Below are 15,135 nucleotides of genomic sequence, written 5' to 3'. Positions count from 1 at the left end.
CTGCTGTGACCATTAGGTGGTGATATAGAGACCTCCAAATCTCAGTAGATTTCCATGCACTGTAATTTGTACAGTATTTCGGGCAGCGATCATATATACCTAATATATTCTTTTGGATCCACTTCTGGCTTTGGCTAAAAAAAAAAACTGCATTGAAACTGTGTGTGATCTTGGCCTTAGAATGGTGGACAAAGCACAATATTAGGTTCTGTCCACATGTGGTAGTAGTGGCGGGACAGCGAGCCATATCCAGGCATATACAGTGGATATAGAGACACGCTTGCTGAGTGCATTAACTATTTTTGTTGTTCCGGTTTTTGAAAAAATGGCGCATTATTTGCCGCAATTACGAAAATTGCTGCAAATACCACTACGAAAGCAACTCATGCCACAGCAATTTAACTTTTTAGTTGACATCTCCGGGATATGTGAGGACCCAATCCAGAAATACTTACATGTGTGATGTTGATGTGACCTAATTGAGCGCCACTAAACCAGCAAAAAAGCGCCATGAAATTGCCACATGTGAATATCGCCATGAAAGACACGCCCAAAACCACACCCCCTTTTGTTGGAAAGGCCGGCAACCCTAGCTCCTAGTGTGGTTGTGATCACTAAAATTTGAATAATTCGAGGGTATAGTGGGCATCGCTAGACTTGGGCGCTCAGGCACAGCATTGTCTTAATGTTATAGCAAGGACTGACTTTGGAAGTGTGGCCAAGATAAGGGGCGGAGTCAGGGTGGCATACGTATGTAAGGTGTGCCGTAACACATGCTTCGTTGATTGAACGGCAGCCCTTTACAACATTATAAAGCGCCATAAAATGGGCTATAAGAAAAGATAAACTTAAGTTCCTATGGAAGTGTCTTGACCACCTCAGGGGGCGCTGTTTAATAGATGTCTATGGAAAGTATTTGCAGCAGGGCCAAAAAGCAGTGCTGCGAATCTCAAAAGTAATGGAAATTGTCAATAAAGTTTGACAGAAGAGTTCATCAGAGCTGTCAGCACCAAGAATAGTTCTAAATAAGAGGAAAGTTTATAAAACGCGACATGTCCCCTTTAACACTGAGACTTGAAAACAGCGCAAATGTCAACTTAATTTCCTATGTTATGTACGAGCTAAACAAAGGTCAAACCAGCAGTATACTGAGGGGGGACTAACGAGCAGAACATAATGAGGGGGACGACGACTGTATTTAGGATTTTTACAATAATGAATAATATCCTCTATGTAAGTAGCACTGAGAATCAATTTTGCCACAGAGCTTACAATCTAATTTCCCTTCTGTAGCATCTACAGCGCTTAAAAAAAAAAGCATTCACCATCTTTTAATTTCGTTTTATTGTGTTGCCATATTACATCACTATTAGTTTAACTTTTCTATTGTGTCCCAGCATTGGACTTGTCCACCTTCACAATTATTTAGAAAAAAAAATTTATTTACTGTTCCAATGTATGTAAAATGAAAAATCAAGCAACTTTGCAAATAGTCTTGATTAAAAATGTCCTACTGTTTTTTTTATTCGCAGCTGCTGTGCAAACACATATGTCTCCATGGTAACAGACTACAAACAAATCCTGTGTAGTCTGATTCTCCAGTTATAATCCCTTCATCTGGTCCCTACTTCTTGGTAAAACACATTTAAAAGGTTAGTAAGAAGTAGGGGACAGATGGAGTATGACTGCAGGATCAGACTACACACGATTTGTTTGTAGTCTGTAGTCATTGAGGCAAAGATCTGCATATCTGCTGTATACACAAAACGGGAGGAGATTTTTTTTAATCAAGATTTTTAAGTTATTGCAAATTTAAAATATCCATAGACCTATGTTTGTAAAGAGAAGTATTTACGGTCAGTGTCACTGCACGGACATGCCGCAGAGTGTCATCGGCATTTGCGGTCCGTGCTCACAGTAATAAGTATAGGAGCATGGTCCGCAAATGCGAAAAATATTTTTTGCGCCTCATTTCTACGGCCCAGACACACACCCGTAAATATATCCTTGAGGGTTTTCTGACAACCATTGATCCCATAATATAAAATAGTTTGCAATCAGTTCCATATTATCTTTCTTTATCATTGCGACGGCCATTTTTCAACCTCTGATTTCCTAATATGTGGCCATTTTTAATGATCCGGTGGAAAGTTCTAACGATGATCATTAATGTAAAGAAAAATTGTCAATGAAAATCGTATATCTCACACTAAATATCTCTAGAGATATCAACCAGTATGTGATGTTAAATATCCAACCTGTAGTCAAAAATATCAGATTTAAAAAGGACCTCTCCCCTCTCCTGACAGGTCTGTTTTAGTCAATAATTACATTCCATAAGTCTGGAGCATCTAAACACTACTTTGTGCCATTCCTCTATTATTCCTCCTAGAAATTTATGATTACATTGACAACTGGGTGTTACTACTTGAGGGTGTGTCCCTACAGAGATTGACAATGTCCAATCAGTGCTGACAGAGTGAGACTGTATATGGACACGCCCCCTTTGACAAGGGTAATGGTAACACCCAGTTGTCAATTTATACATTTCTCAGAGGAATAACAGAGGAACTGCACAACGTAGAGTAATAAGAAAAGCCGCTCCAGAATTGTTATTTCATGGGGAATACAAGTATGTACTAAAATAGACATGTCAGGAGAGGGGACCGCTCCTCTTTAAGCTCCCCAAAGACCCCTCTATCTGACTTTTGGGAAGCTGTAGCAGGATCTTGACAACCTCTCCTATAAAAACGTAATATTTCAACTTCTTTCCTTTGCAAGATTGTCCTGTAAAGGATCTGCCTGACACAGCTTCTGTGTCGATGCCCGTGGTTACTCACTCTGCACCTGCTCCTAAGTCTGGTCGAGTGACCCCTTCTTCCACCAATCAGCCTGGGAGGCTGAGGAGTGGGAGAGCCTATCACAGCCTGGCCAGACGGCGCTAGCTCCCGCCCTCTGTCTATTTATATCTTCACTTCCTGCTCCTCCTTTGCCTGTGATTGTTTCAGTCTGTTTCCTGGCTCTGTTGCTGCTACTTCCTACTTGTCTTCTGCTTCATATTGACCCTGGCTTGACTGACTATTCTCCTGCTCCGGGTTTTGTACCTCGTCCACTCCTGGTTTGACTCGGCTCGTTCACTATCCTTGTTGCTCACGGGGTTGCCGTGGGCAACAGCCCCATTTTCCTTAGCTTCTGTGTACCCTTGTCTGTTTGTCTGTCGTGCACTTAGTGAGCGTAGGGACCGTCGCCCAGTTGTACGCCGTCGCTTAGGACGGGCCGTTGCAAGTAGGCAGGGACTGAGTGGCGGGTACATTAGGGCTCACCTGTCTGTCTCCCTACCCCGCCATTACATAATCACAGGCCCATATACCTTTTCTACCCAGGTCCCTGTCACAACTAGGACCCTGGCTCAGCAAATGCAGGGCCTCTCCCTACAGGTCCAAGCCCTGGCTCAGAGCGGCAACCAGCAAGATGCTACCCTGGTAGTGCCTCCCACCTCACCTCTTGAACCCCACCTCAAGTTGCCTGACCGGTTCTCAGGGGACCGGAAGACTTTTTTCTCCTTTCGGGAGAGTTGTAGGCTCTATTTCCGTCTAAAGCCCCACTCCTCAGGTTCCGAGAGCCAGCGAGTGGGTATAATTATGTCCCTCCTCCAGGACGGGCCCTAAGAATGGGCCTTCTCCTTGGCTCCCGACGCCCCTGAACTTTCCTCCGTTGATCTTTTCTTTTCTGCTCTCGGGCCCATTTATGACGAGACTGACAAGACTGCCTTTGCCGAGAGTCAGCTGGTGACCTTACGTCAGGGTAAGAGACCCGTTGAGGAGTACTGTTCGGACTTTAGGAAGTGGTGTGTAGCTTCTCGGTGGAATGACCCTGCCTTGAGGTGCCAGTTTAGATTGGGTCTGTCGAACGCCCTGAAGGACCTGTTAGTTAGCTATCCCTCTTCTGACTCTCTAGATCAGGTTATGGCTTTAGCGGTACGACTTGACCGACGTCTCAGGGAACGACGACTTGAACGTTTTTGTGCCTTCTCCTCTGGCTCCCCCATGATGGCTCCCGAAGTTCCGTTGCTTCGTTCTTCCATGGAAAACTCGGATGAACCTATGCAACTTGGGGCCTCCGTGTCTCCCCAACAACGTAGAGAGTTCCGCAGGAAGAATGGTCTCTGCTTCTACTGTGGGGATGACAAGCATCAAGTGAACAAATGTCCTAGGCATAAGAATAAGCAGCCGGAAGAACTTCCGCGCCTAAGTGATCATCGGGGAGGTCACTTGGGCGCACAGGTATTTCCCGTAAATATGAAACCTAATAAGATCTAGCTTCCCTTTCAGGTCTCTTTGGTGGTAGGTCTGCTACCGGCAGTGCCTTCGTGGATTCAGGGTCCTCTGCTAATATCATGTCTGTGGAATTTGCTATGTCTCTAGCTATGCCATTGATTGATTTGCCTAAACCTGTTCCGGTAGTGGGTATCGACTCCACTCCACTTGCTAATGGTTATTTCACGCAGCATACCCCTGTTTTTGAACTCCTTGTTGGCTCCATGCATTTGGAGCAGTGCTCTGTACTGGTTATACAGGGATTATCGTCCGATTTGGTTTTAGGCCTTCCCTGGTTGCAGTTGCATAATCCCACGTTTGACTGGAATACTGGGGATCTTACCAAATGGGGTAATGAATGTTTGACGTCATGTTTTTCTGTTAATTTTATTTCTCTCCCTGAGGAGGTGAACACTCTACCTGAGTTTATTCAGGACTTCGCTGATGTTTTTTCTAAAAAGGCCTCTGAAGCGTTACCTACTCATAGAGAATACGATTGCGCAATTGAATTGATACCAGGAGCTAAGCTTCCTAAGGGTAGGATATTTAATCTTTCTTGTCCCGAACGTGAAGCCTTGAGAGAGTATATCCAGGAATGCCTGGCCAAGGGTTACATTCGCCCCTCTACTTCTCCGGTAGGTGCTGGCTTCTTCTTCGTAGGGAAGAAGGATGGTGGTCTTAGGCCATGCATTGACTACCGTAACTTGAATAAGGTCACTGTAAAGAACCAGTATCCCCTTCCTTTGATTCCTGATCTCTTTAATCAGGTTCAGGGGGCCCAATGGTTCTCTAAGTTTGATCTACGGGGGGCGTATAACCTTATGCGCATCAAAGAGGGGGATGAGTGGAAGACTGCGTTTAACACGGCCGAAGGCCATTTCGAATACCTCGTCTTGCCCTTTGGGTTGTGTAATGCTCCCGCGGTCTTCCAGAATTTCATAAATGAGATTTTAAAAGACTACCTGTGGGTATTTCTTGTAGTGTACATTGATGACATACTTGTGTTTTCCAAGGACTGGTCCTCCCACATTGAGCATGTCAGGAAGGTGCTCCAGGTCCTTCGGGAAAACAAACTGTTTGCTAAGACCAAAAAATGTGTGTTTGGTGTGCGAGAGATACCATTTTTGGGTCAAATCCTCACTCCTCATGAATTCCGCATGGACCCCGCCAAGGTCCAGGCTGTGGCGGAATAGGTCCAACCTGCCTCCCTGAAGGCGTTATAGTGCTTCCTGGGATTCGCTAATTATTACAGGAGATTTATTGCTAACTTCTCGGTTATCGCTAAGCCTCTTACGGATCTCACTCTCAAAGGTGCTGATCTCCTCCACTGGCCTCCTGAGGCTGTCCAGGCTTTTGAGGTCCTTAAGAATTGCTTTATCTCGGCCCCAGTGCTGATTCAGCCCAACCAAATGGAGCCATTCATCGTGGAGGTTGACGACTCCGAGGTGGGAGTGGGTGCTGTCTTGTCCCAGGGTACCAGGTCCCTCACCCATCTCCGTCCCTGTGCCTACCTCTCCAGGAAGTATTCGCCCACTGAGAGTAACTATGACATTGGCAACCGCAAACTCTTAGCCATTAAATGGGCATTTGAAGAGTGGCGCCACTTCCTGGAGGGGGCTAGGCACCAGGTAACGGTCCTTACCGACCACAAGAATCTGTTTTTTTTAGAATCTGCCCGGAGACTAAACCCGAGACAAGCTTGATGGGCGTTATTTTTTACCAGATTCAACTTTTTGGTCACCTATAGGGCTGGGTCTAAAAATATTAAGGCTGATGCACTGTCGCGTAGCTTCATGGCCAGCCCTCCTTCGGAGGAAGATCCTGCTTGTATTTTGCCTCCAGGTATAATCATTTCCTCTATTGATTCTGATTTAGTCTCCGAAATTGCGGCTGATCAAGGTTCAGCTCCCGGGAACCTTCCTGAGAACAAGCTGTTTGTTCCCCTGCAACTCCGGCTAAGAATACTTAGGGAAAATCATGACTCTGCACTATCTGGCCATCCAGGCATCCTGGGTACCAAGCACCTCATTGCCAGAAACTACTGGTGGCCTGGGTTGCTTAAAGACGTTAAGGCTTACGTCGCTGCTTGTGAGGTTTGTGCTAGGTCCAAGACTCCCAGGTCCCGACCAGCGGGCTTACTGTGTTCTTTGCCCATTCCCCAGAGACCTTGGACCCATATCTCCATGGATTTTATCACCGATTTGCCTCCATCTCAAGGCAAGTCGGTGGTATGGGTGGTAGTGGACCGCATCAGTAAGATGTGCCACTTTGTGCCCCTCAAGAAACTACCCAATGCTAAGACATTAGCTACCTTGTTTGTCAAACACATCCTGCGTCTCCATGGGGTCCCTGTCAATATTGTTTCGGACAGAGGGGTACAATTTGTTTCATTGTTTTGGAGAGCCTTCTGTAAAAAGTTGGAGATTGATCTGTCCTTCTCCTCGGCCTTCCATCCTGAAACTAATGGCCAAACTGAGAGGACTAATCAGTCTCTAGAACAATATTTAAGGTGTTTTATCTCTGACTGTCAATATGATTGGGTCTCCTTCATTTCCCTCGCTGAATTTTCCCTTAATAACCGGGTCAGTAACTCGTCAGGGGTCTCCCCCTTTTGCTGTAATTTTGGGTTTAATCCACGGTTCTCCTCCGTTTCACCTGGTGGATCCAACAATCCTGAGGTAGAGGTCGTTCATCGGGAACTGTGCACGGTCTGGGCCCAGGTTCAGAAGAACCTAGAGGTGTCCCAGAGCATACAAAAGACCCAGGCAGATAGAAGACGTTCTGCTAATGCCTTGTTTGCGGTCAGGGATCTGGTGTGGCTGTCTTCAAGAAATTTGCGCCTTAAGGTCCCGTCCCAAAAATTTGCTCCCAGGTATATAGGGCCGTACAAGGTAATTGAAGTCCTTAACCCTGTCTCCTTCCGACTGGAGTTACCCCCGTCTTTTCGAATACACGATGTGTTTCATGCCTCCCTCCTGAAACGCTGCTCCCCGTCCTTGGCTCCCTCGAGGAAACCTCCGGTCCCTGTTCTCACCCCTGAAGGGGTAGAATTCGAGGTGGCCAATATTGTGGACAGCAGGATGGTCCAAGGCTCTCTCCAGTACTTGGTCCATTGGAGAGGATAGGGGCCTGAGGAGAGGACTTGGGTACCCGCCCGGGATGTTCACGCTGCAGTATTGCTCAGGAAGTTCCATCTTCGGTTCCCCAATAAGCCAGGTCCACCTAGAAAGGGTCCAGTGGCCCCTCATAAAAGGGGGGGTGGTACTGTAAAGGATCTGCCTGACACAGCTTCTGTGTCGATGCCTGTGGTTACTCACTCTGCACCTGCTCCTAAGTCTGGTCGAGTGACCCCTTCTTCCACCAATCAGCCTGGGAGGCTGAGGAGTGGGAGAGCCTATCACAGCCTGGCCAGACGGAGCTAGCTCCCGCCCTCTGTCTATTTATATCTTCACTTCCTGCTCCTCCTTTGCCTGTGATTGTTTCAGTCTGTTTCCTGGCTCTGCTGCTGCTACTTAAAACTTGTCTTCTGCTTCATATTGACCCTGGCTTGACTGACTATTCTCCTGCTCTGCGTTTTGTACCTCGTCCACTCCTGGTTTGACTCGGCTCGTTCACTATCCTTGTTGCTCACGGGGTTGCCGTGGGCAACAGCCCCATTTTCCTTAGCTTCTGTGTACCCTTGTCTGTTTGTCTGTCGTGCACTTAGTGAGCGTAGGGACCGTCGCCCAGTTGTACACCGTCGCTTAGGACGGGCTGTTGCAAGTAGGCAGGGACTGAGTGGCGGGTAGATTAGGGCTCACCTGTCTGTCTCCCTACCCCGCCATTACATGTCCATTGCAAGGAAATGGATGACTAGAACAGGGCCGCTCATGATGGAATGGAAAAGGCTGGTAATCAGGAGTATAGATATAGAGAATAAAACCAAATTACCTCGATTCTGATGATTATGGACTCTATAGAAATGGTTGATGACGATTGGTCTTTATTGAATAGTCAAATCAGATGAGAGAGGAAAATTATAACTACGTTTTTTTTTCCCTCTCTACGAGGGAGGAAGGCATGGGTTAAAACGTCACCATTCTGTTGCGATACAAAATTATAATAAACTAAAAAAATGAAAATAATGATGATCGTTCTGCCTAATATGGACGAAGATTATCTTGGTCATTACTGAGGCGGAAGAATTAACGTGACCTGGACGATATTTGAAATAGAGATGATTTTCTACATGGAGAAATAGAATCCAGGAACACGAAAAAGTTGTATGTATAGACCCTGTATAGCGGCACGTGGAGTTTATACGCATCTGTATTACAGACCCATAGACTCTATATGCGCCGCCATATGCTGCGTCCACGAGGCGCCGTAGGCGCAGAATACCTCTGTAATATGGCGTGCGATGGAACATTGTATGACAACACACACAGTGTGGCCCCAGAGCAGTCTATAGATGTGTATAACATGGACCCCTAATACACGCATGTACGTGGGCCCCTATTTCTATGGTTTCGGATATCGTTATATATACAGTGTATATATATACACATATATACATATATACGTCCCTATATTAACCAGCATTCCAGCAGCTAGAGGAATAACTTACGGTATGTTCCCACACACAGGATCAGCAGCAGAATCTCAAGAAAACCACTGAAAATTCGGTCACAGTGCGTTTTTACTGCTCATGTTGCTGCGGTTTAACCTGCAGATTTAGCGTTAAACATTGGTTATAGCAAAGTATATCTGCACCTGCGAATTTCCAGTGCGTTTCTGCTGCGTAAACGCTGTAGAAACCGCAAGAAAACAAATCTGTTGCAGAATTTCTGCTCCCCATTGAAGTCTATGGGCCAAACAGGCAGCCTCTCCGCACAGAACATGCAGAATAAATTGACATGCTGCGGAACTAAAAGTAGCACTGCAGAACACTTTTCGCGCAACTTTTCTGCGTTTTTTTTCCGCAGCGGGGCATGAGGTTTTCTAAATCTCATTCACTTTGCTTCTACTGTAAATGCTGCGGAATTTCTGCACAGAATTCCGTTGCAGAAATTCTGCAGCATTTACAATACATGGGAACCCAGTATTGTATACGTTGTAAATGCATACGTTGCGGAAATTGGTGCAGAAAATCCGCATCAAAACTGCAGGTAGTTCCGCAGGTTAAATACGCACCTAATATTGCGTTTTTAGGTGCAGTTTTTACATTTTGATGCGGAAATAGGTGCGGTTTTATGCTGCTTATTTTGGTGTGTTTTCTTTTAAAACTAGGCAGATACAAACAAATCCTGTGTAATCTGATTCTCCAGTTATAATCCCTTCATCTGGTCCCTCCTTGGTAAAAGAAGTTTAATAAACTTTCCTCTTATTTAGAACTATTCCTGGTGCTGACAGCTCTGATGAACTCTTCTGTCAAACTTTATTGACAATTTCCATTACTTTTGAGATTCGCAGCACTGCTTTTTGGCCCTGCTGCAAATACTTTCCACAGACATCTATTAAACAGCGCCCCCTGAGGTGATCAAACGGAAACGCAAGATAAATTGACACGCTGCAGATTTTAAAATACGCACCGCAGCTCAATTTACGTGCAGAGTAAAATCGCAATGTGTAGATGAGATTTCTGGAAATCTCATTTACTTTACTGGTACTGTATTACGCTGCAGATTTGCGGCACGAAAATAAGCATCGTGTGCATTTACCCTAAAGGTCTTGGACCCAAATGCAAAATGTGTAAGGGTAAGGCCACACGGTGCGTCGTTGACGCAGTTTTGTTGCGTTTGAAAACCGCATGCGCTTTTTATCTCTGTAATGCTGCAGTTCTGTTGCGTTTTTAAAGGAAATAACTGATGGACATCGTTTTCACCCATGTTGAAGTTTGTTAGGTGCTGCCGTCTGTCCATAACACAAATTTTACCATTGACTTCTATTGAAAAATGACTTGCTGCGGTTTAAAAACGCAACGTGGCCGCACCGTGTGGCCTTACCCTCATAGTACTGGTCTCCTTATATAGGACAGGCAGGCCTTTTGGGCCCCTCAGGGTACGGGTGCAACTGCTACCTCTGCCAACCCTATAGTTACACCCCACTGCCAATAGTATATAATATGGTAACATGTCAGATCTTGCCGTCTGTGGTCACCTTAATATAACCTTCCCAAATATCCCCCCAAAAAACGTTAATTTCTAATTCACGGACACTGAAGACGGAAGGAAAGTGTGTAATATATTTAATATGCTATGAAGTGTTAGAAATTACAAATGCAATTATAAAACATGAAATAAATACTTATAAATAAATAAATATGAACGGGATCGTCATAAATAGAAAAGTAATGTTTGGGTGAGTCGTCTTGGGATTGGCCTCCAGCAGCGGATCATTCGCCCACGTTCCCATTATGTCAAAACCTTCTTGATCCTGAAGGATAAAAAGACAAGAATTATTAAACTATACAAAAACGTGTAAAAAAATCGCACGAGGAAGATGAAGAAACAGGCACCGCGGAGGACGCCTCCCAACTCGTAGGACCCCATGTATCAGCACTAACTCAAGTGGCCTTGTTGCTCATAGCAACCAATCAGAGCTCAGCTTTCATTTTCTAAACTGTAATGGGAAACTGGTTGCTATGGGGAACAAGATCTGAGCAGTGGCGGCCATTTTGTCTACACACCCATTAATGAATGCCACCATTGAGACTGGTATATCCAGCAAAATATGTGTGAAGGCGGTTAACACTGTATATTTATATACAGTACAGATAGAGGGTCTCATGTATCAAAGGGATATTCGTGATATATATGGTCCCTGTTAATGATATCAACCAATCAGAGTGCAGACTGGAAAATGTAAGCTGGTCAGTGATTGGCCGGATGCTGGGTGCATGAGTCCCGTTGGTTGATCACACGCCTATTGTGGAAAAGGGTGCAGGCTACTGAGCAATTTCTAAACAAAAAATGGCGGAAATCTTTATCGAATCAGTTACACTTCCCCATTTGTTTCTACAATAGTGATGCGGAGGCGCTTGATAAATGGCGATACATTTTTTTAATATTTACATCAGACAATTACATTGATAAAATCCCCCACTGAATGTCTTCTGCTTTACAGTCCTTTTAATATCTGAAAATATGGCGTTTTCACGGACAACAACGGTGTGTGAAATCGCCAATTATTTATATATGTCTAATTATCAATACCACAGTGAATATATCTGAATGTGCACAGTCCAGCATTGACCCCTCAAAGTAGTATCACAGTGGACATTATATTATTATTATTATTAGTATAACATATACTGATGTAGCAGAGCTGCCTTCGTCATCTGGCCCATCTCATGGTAACGTTCTAATGTAATTTTGCATAGGACTGCAGGTAAACCCACTACGTTATTTAATCTGAATGACTTACTGTATGTCGGTATACAAAAGAAACTGTTCAATTACTAATTCAGCTCTGCTACATCTCTATCTATCTATCTATCTATCTATCTATCTATCTATCTATCTATCTATCTATCTATCTATCTATCTATCCAGTTAAAATGTCTATTTTTGGATCTAGGTGAGAATACATTCTATATTATGTAAGGTAGCGCTGTTTAACATCTGACTCTCCAGCTGTTGTTATACTACAACTCCTCTTATGCCCCATGAGGGCATGTTGGGAGTTGTAGTTTGCACTAGGAACTACCCAGAGTAGAAAACACACAGGACCCTGCATGGGCAGTCCAGTCATCGCACGGATATAAACAATTAGTAAATAGTCCAGTATCCGGAACTAGGAGTCCTAGCCTCTCTCATACTGGGACTTGTAGTCCCCCGATGACTACAGCGCTACAAGCTTCATGTATATAAAACTCCTTACCATTGCAGCCCAGTCCACTGAAGGAATCAATCCTGTCAATCCTTCTCCCAAAGCAGCCTGAACCCCTCATCATTTTGGGGCTCTGCAGTGACCTCAGCCCTTTGAGGAAGGAGTCGTTGATGGAGAGGGACTTGCTGGGGAGCCCCCTGGACTCGGGTAATTGGGCTCCCGCCTCTTCTGGGGTCATCGTCTCTGCACGATCGTCCAATCTGGTCTCCAGGACGCTGGGATTTGATTGTTGTAGATCTTCAATCACTGCCAGTTTTTCCTCCAATCTCTCCAGAACATCCTGTGCATAGAAACATAGAATATATCATGTTGTGTAGGGTCCCTGTCATTATAACCACTACCCCCCCCCCCCTCATTATCACATACAGCATGTGCCGATATATATATAGCATTCTGGTATCACAGCAACTAATCCAATAACCTGGAACTACAACACCCAGCAAACCCTGCTCTTAAAATAATTGACACTTGTACAGATACCCTATGCATATACAGTGCTCCTATGCTGTTTAAAAATGCTTACCATTGTGCTTTGATCATACGCGACTGCACTACAACTCTCATCATGTCCTACCCTTAAAGCGATGTCATGCCCTATCTGTTTTTATTATCCCATATATTAAAACTACAATTCTCAGCATGCTCCACTGCTGTATGTATAGATTAATAGTACAAGCCCACCCTGCATCCCCCATATGTATAGATTAATAATCTCCGCTCCTCTATAGGGTGTAGAACTACAAGTCGCAGCATGCCATCTATTTCCAGTATCTATAACTCTGTTATAGGATGTCAAGTCCCTGCGTTTATTCTTAAAGGACCAGTCCAACCACAGAGGCAGCCACCTGTCCTGCAATATGAGTTGACCTATACTGGTACAGAGGAGCTTGCACTCTATTGCTTACCTTTAAGGAGTCCAGTTCCCTGTTGGTGTCTGGATCAGATATAGGGTGAGCCGCGAAGGAGAGCAGCTGCAGGGTGGCACAGAGCAGGGTGCAGAAGGTAGAAAGCTTCATCTCCATTGTGAGCGGGTGGTAGAATAAGCTGGGGGCTTCTCTGTAGAGTTGGTGATGTCCCTGCAGCTCTCAGTGACTCCCTCTCTCTATTCCCCCTAGTGATCTAGAGCCGCTACCAAACCCCTCTCCCATTTATACCCCCTACCCTGAGACCTGTTATCTGCAGCCTTATCTAGCCAGCATTTTCCGGACCGCAGTCTGTGCAGGGCTGTCCAGGGAAGATTCCCATAAAGGGTCCTCATCTCGCTGCTGGTGGAATGCCCACCCCCCACTCTTCCTCCTACACCCCCAGATCTGGGGAACATTCTGCATTCTGTGTCACCATCTAATCCCAAAACCCAACTAAATTAGGAGATTTGTATTCTGTGCAGAGGAAATAATGGATGGCTTCCCATCGACAGTCCATTAACTACAAGTAGTCCTCATTGACGTCTCGGACTGTCTTCCTAATTAACTGTTACACCCTGTAGAGAAGGCAGAGTGACCTCACTCCATTGATCTGGGACTGAATGTTCCTGCGTTACATCCATTATGGCAGGTGCGCCGGTTTCTTATTTCAAATTTATCTATTTCGTTTGAGGAGAAAGTCTGAATTTGAAGTTTTCTAAGTGATTGACCCCAAACAAACACACAAACACACAAACGTGATGTCTACAGTCCCAGCGACAACCCGCGACCCAAATAATTGTTCATCCTGAGCCTCCTGGTTCATGAGAATAAGGCCAGACTAGTTGCCATATATACTGTGGTATTGAATACCACTGCAGATGTAGTTGCCTTTCAGTGTCTTTGTAAAGCTGGGTGACAACCCGCAGTGTAAAGGCAGTCATTATTTCATGTGTAATATATACTGCTGGTGTATGGGCTTCGCTATGCTTCTATTTTACCTTCCCACCAGTTTACTAGAAAGTATAGCTTTCTGGGAGTTGTAGTACCACAAGCGTTGGAGAACCACGGACATGAAGACTGATGAGCCGCACATTAGATATGGGTAGTAAATATTGTTCCATAACCTATAAATGTAACAATGCGGATTAAGGAGACGTTCCCAGCTCCACTACATCCCATCTGTCCTCTGTGTTCCGGGGGTCAGACATTCCCTCCTTATAATGTCAGTTACAGTTTATTCTTTATCATTTCAGCATTTCAGGAATATTCTATTGTCTGCGGAATGACAAATAAATTCATGGCTTGTGAATTGTTCACCAGGCAGAAATTAGATAGATTAGATAGATAGATAGATAGATAGATAGATAGATAGATAGATAGATAGATAGATAGATAGATATGAGATAGATAGATATGAGATAGATAGATATGAGATAGATAGATAGATAGATATGAGATAGATAGATATGAGATAGATAGATAGATATGAGATAGATAGATAGATATGAGATAGATAGATAGATATGAGATAGATAGATAGATATGAGATAGATATGAGATAGATAGATAGATATGAGATAGATAGATATGAGATAGATAGATATGAGATAGATAGATAGATAGATAGATAGATATGAAATAGATAGATAGATAGATAGATAGATAGATAGATAGATAGATATTAGATAGATAGATAGATATGAGATAGATAGATATGAGATAGATAGATAGATAGATAGATAGATATGAAATAGATAGATTAAGGGTGACAACAATTTTGGCAAGCGGCTGATGCTCAACAGGGCAATGCATTTCTATTTTAAAAGGATGCCTCGCCTTGTGAACCTGCACTGGTGAAAGGCCTTCAAGGAGGAGATCCCAGGGATAGAGCCCACACGTTCCTCACTCATTTATTAGCAGAGAACTTTACCAGTGCAATACTTCTAGTGTCAAGAGATGGCTGCAAATTCTTCCAAAGATTACATGTTCTTATTCCTGCTGGAAATGACTATTTACATTTGGTCTTATAGGAACAATAAGAAAAC

The 15,135-nt window shown here is 44.3% G+C and overlaps 1 protein-coding gene across 1 annotated transcript; it reads right to left on the bottom strand.

The window, feature by feature from the left end:
- Positions 1-10,536: 10,536 nt before the first annotated feature.
- LOC142662419 (natriuretic peptides A-like) lies at positions 10,537-13,557 on the bottom strand. Its single transcript, XM_075840638.1, has 3 exons — positions 13,091-13,557; positions 12,177-12,465; positions 10,537-10,730 (listed from the first exon to the last, which is right to left on the bottom strand). The coding sequence occupies exons 1-3, from the start codon at positions 13,205-13,207 to the stop codon at positions 10,714-10,716; spliced, it is 423 nt and encodes a 140-aa protein (XP_075696753.1). The 5' UTR covers positions 13,208-13,557; the 3' UTR covers positions 10,537-10,713.
- Positions 13,558-15,135: the final 1,578 nt, after the last annotated feature.

The sequence above is a fragment of the Rhinoderma darwinii genome, chromosome 10 (assembly GCF_050947455.1).
Source record: "Rhinoderma darwinii isolate aRhiDar2 chromosome 10, aRhiDar2.hap1, whole genome shotgun sequence".
Lineage (NCBI taxonomy): Eukaryota > Metazoa > Chordata > Amphibia > Anura > Rhinodermatidae > Rhinoderma > Rhinoderma darwinii.
Note: the sequence above shows the minus strand (reverse complement) of the source record. Positions and strands in the feature narration are given on the sequence as shown.

What these genes read in the sequence shown, in the direction of transcription:
- LOC142662419 (XM_075840638.1), bottom strand. Translation starts at nt 13,207, where the DNA reads ATGGAGATGAAGCTTTCTACCTTCTGCACCCTGCTCTGTGCCACCCTG. An exon ending in GGGAACTGGACTCCTTAAAG is followed by an intron (nt 12,466 to 13,090) that starts GTAAGCAATAGA and finishes TTCTATGCACAG; the next exon opens with GATGTTCTGGAGAGATTGGA.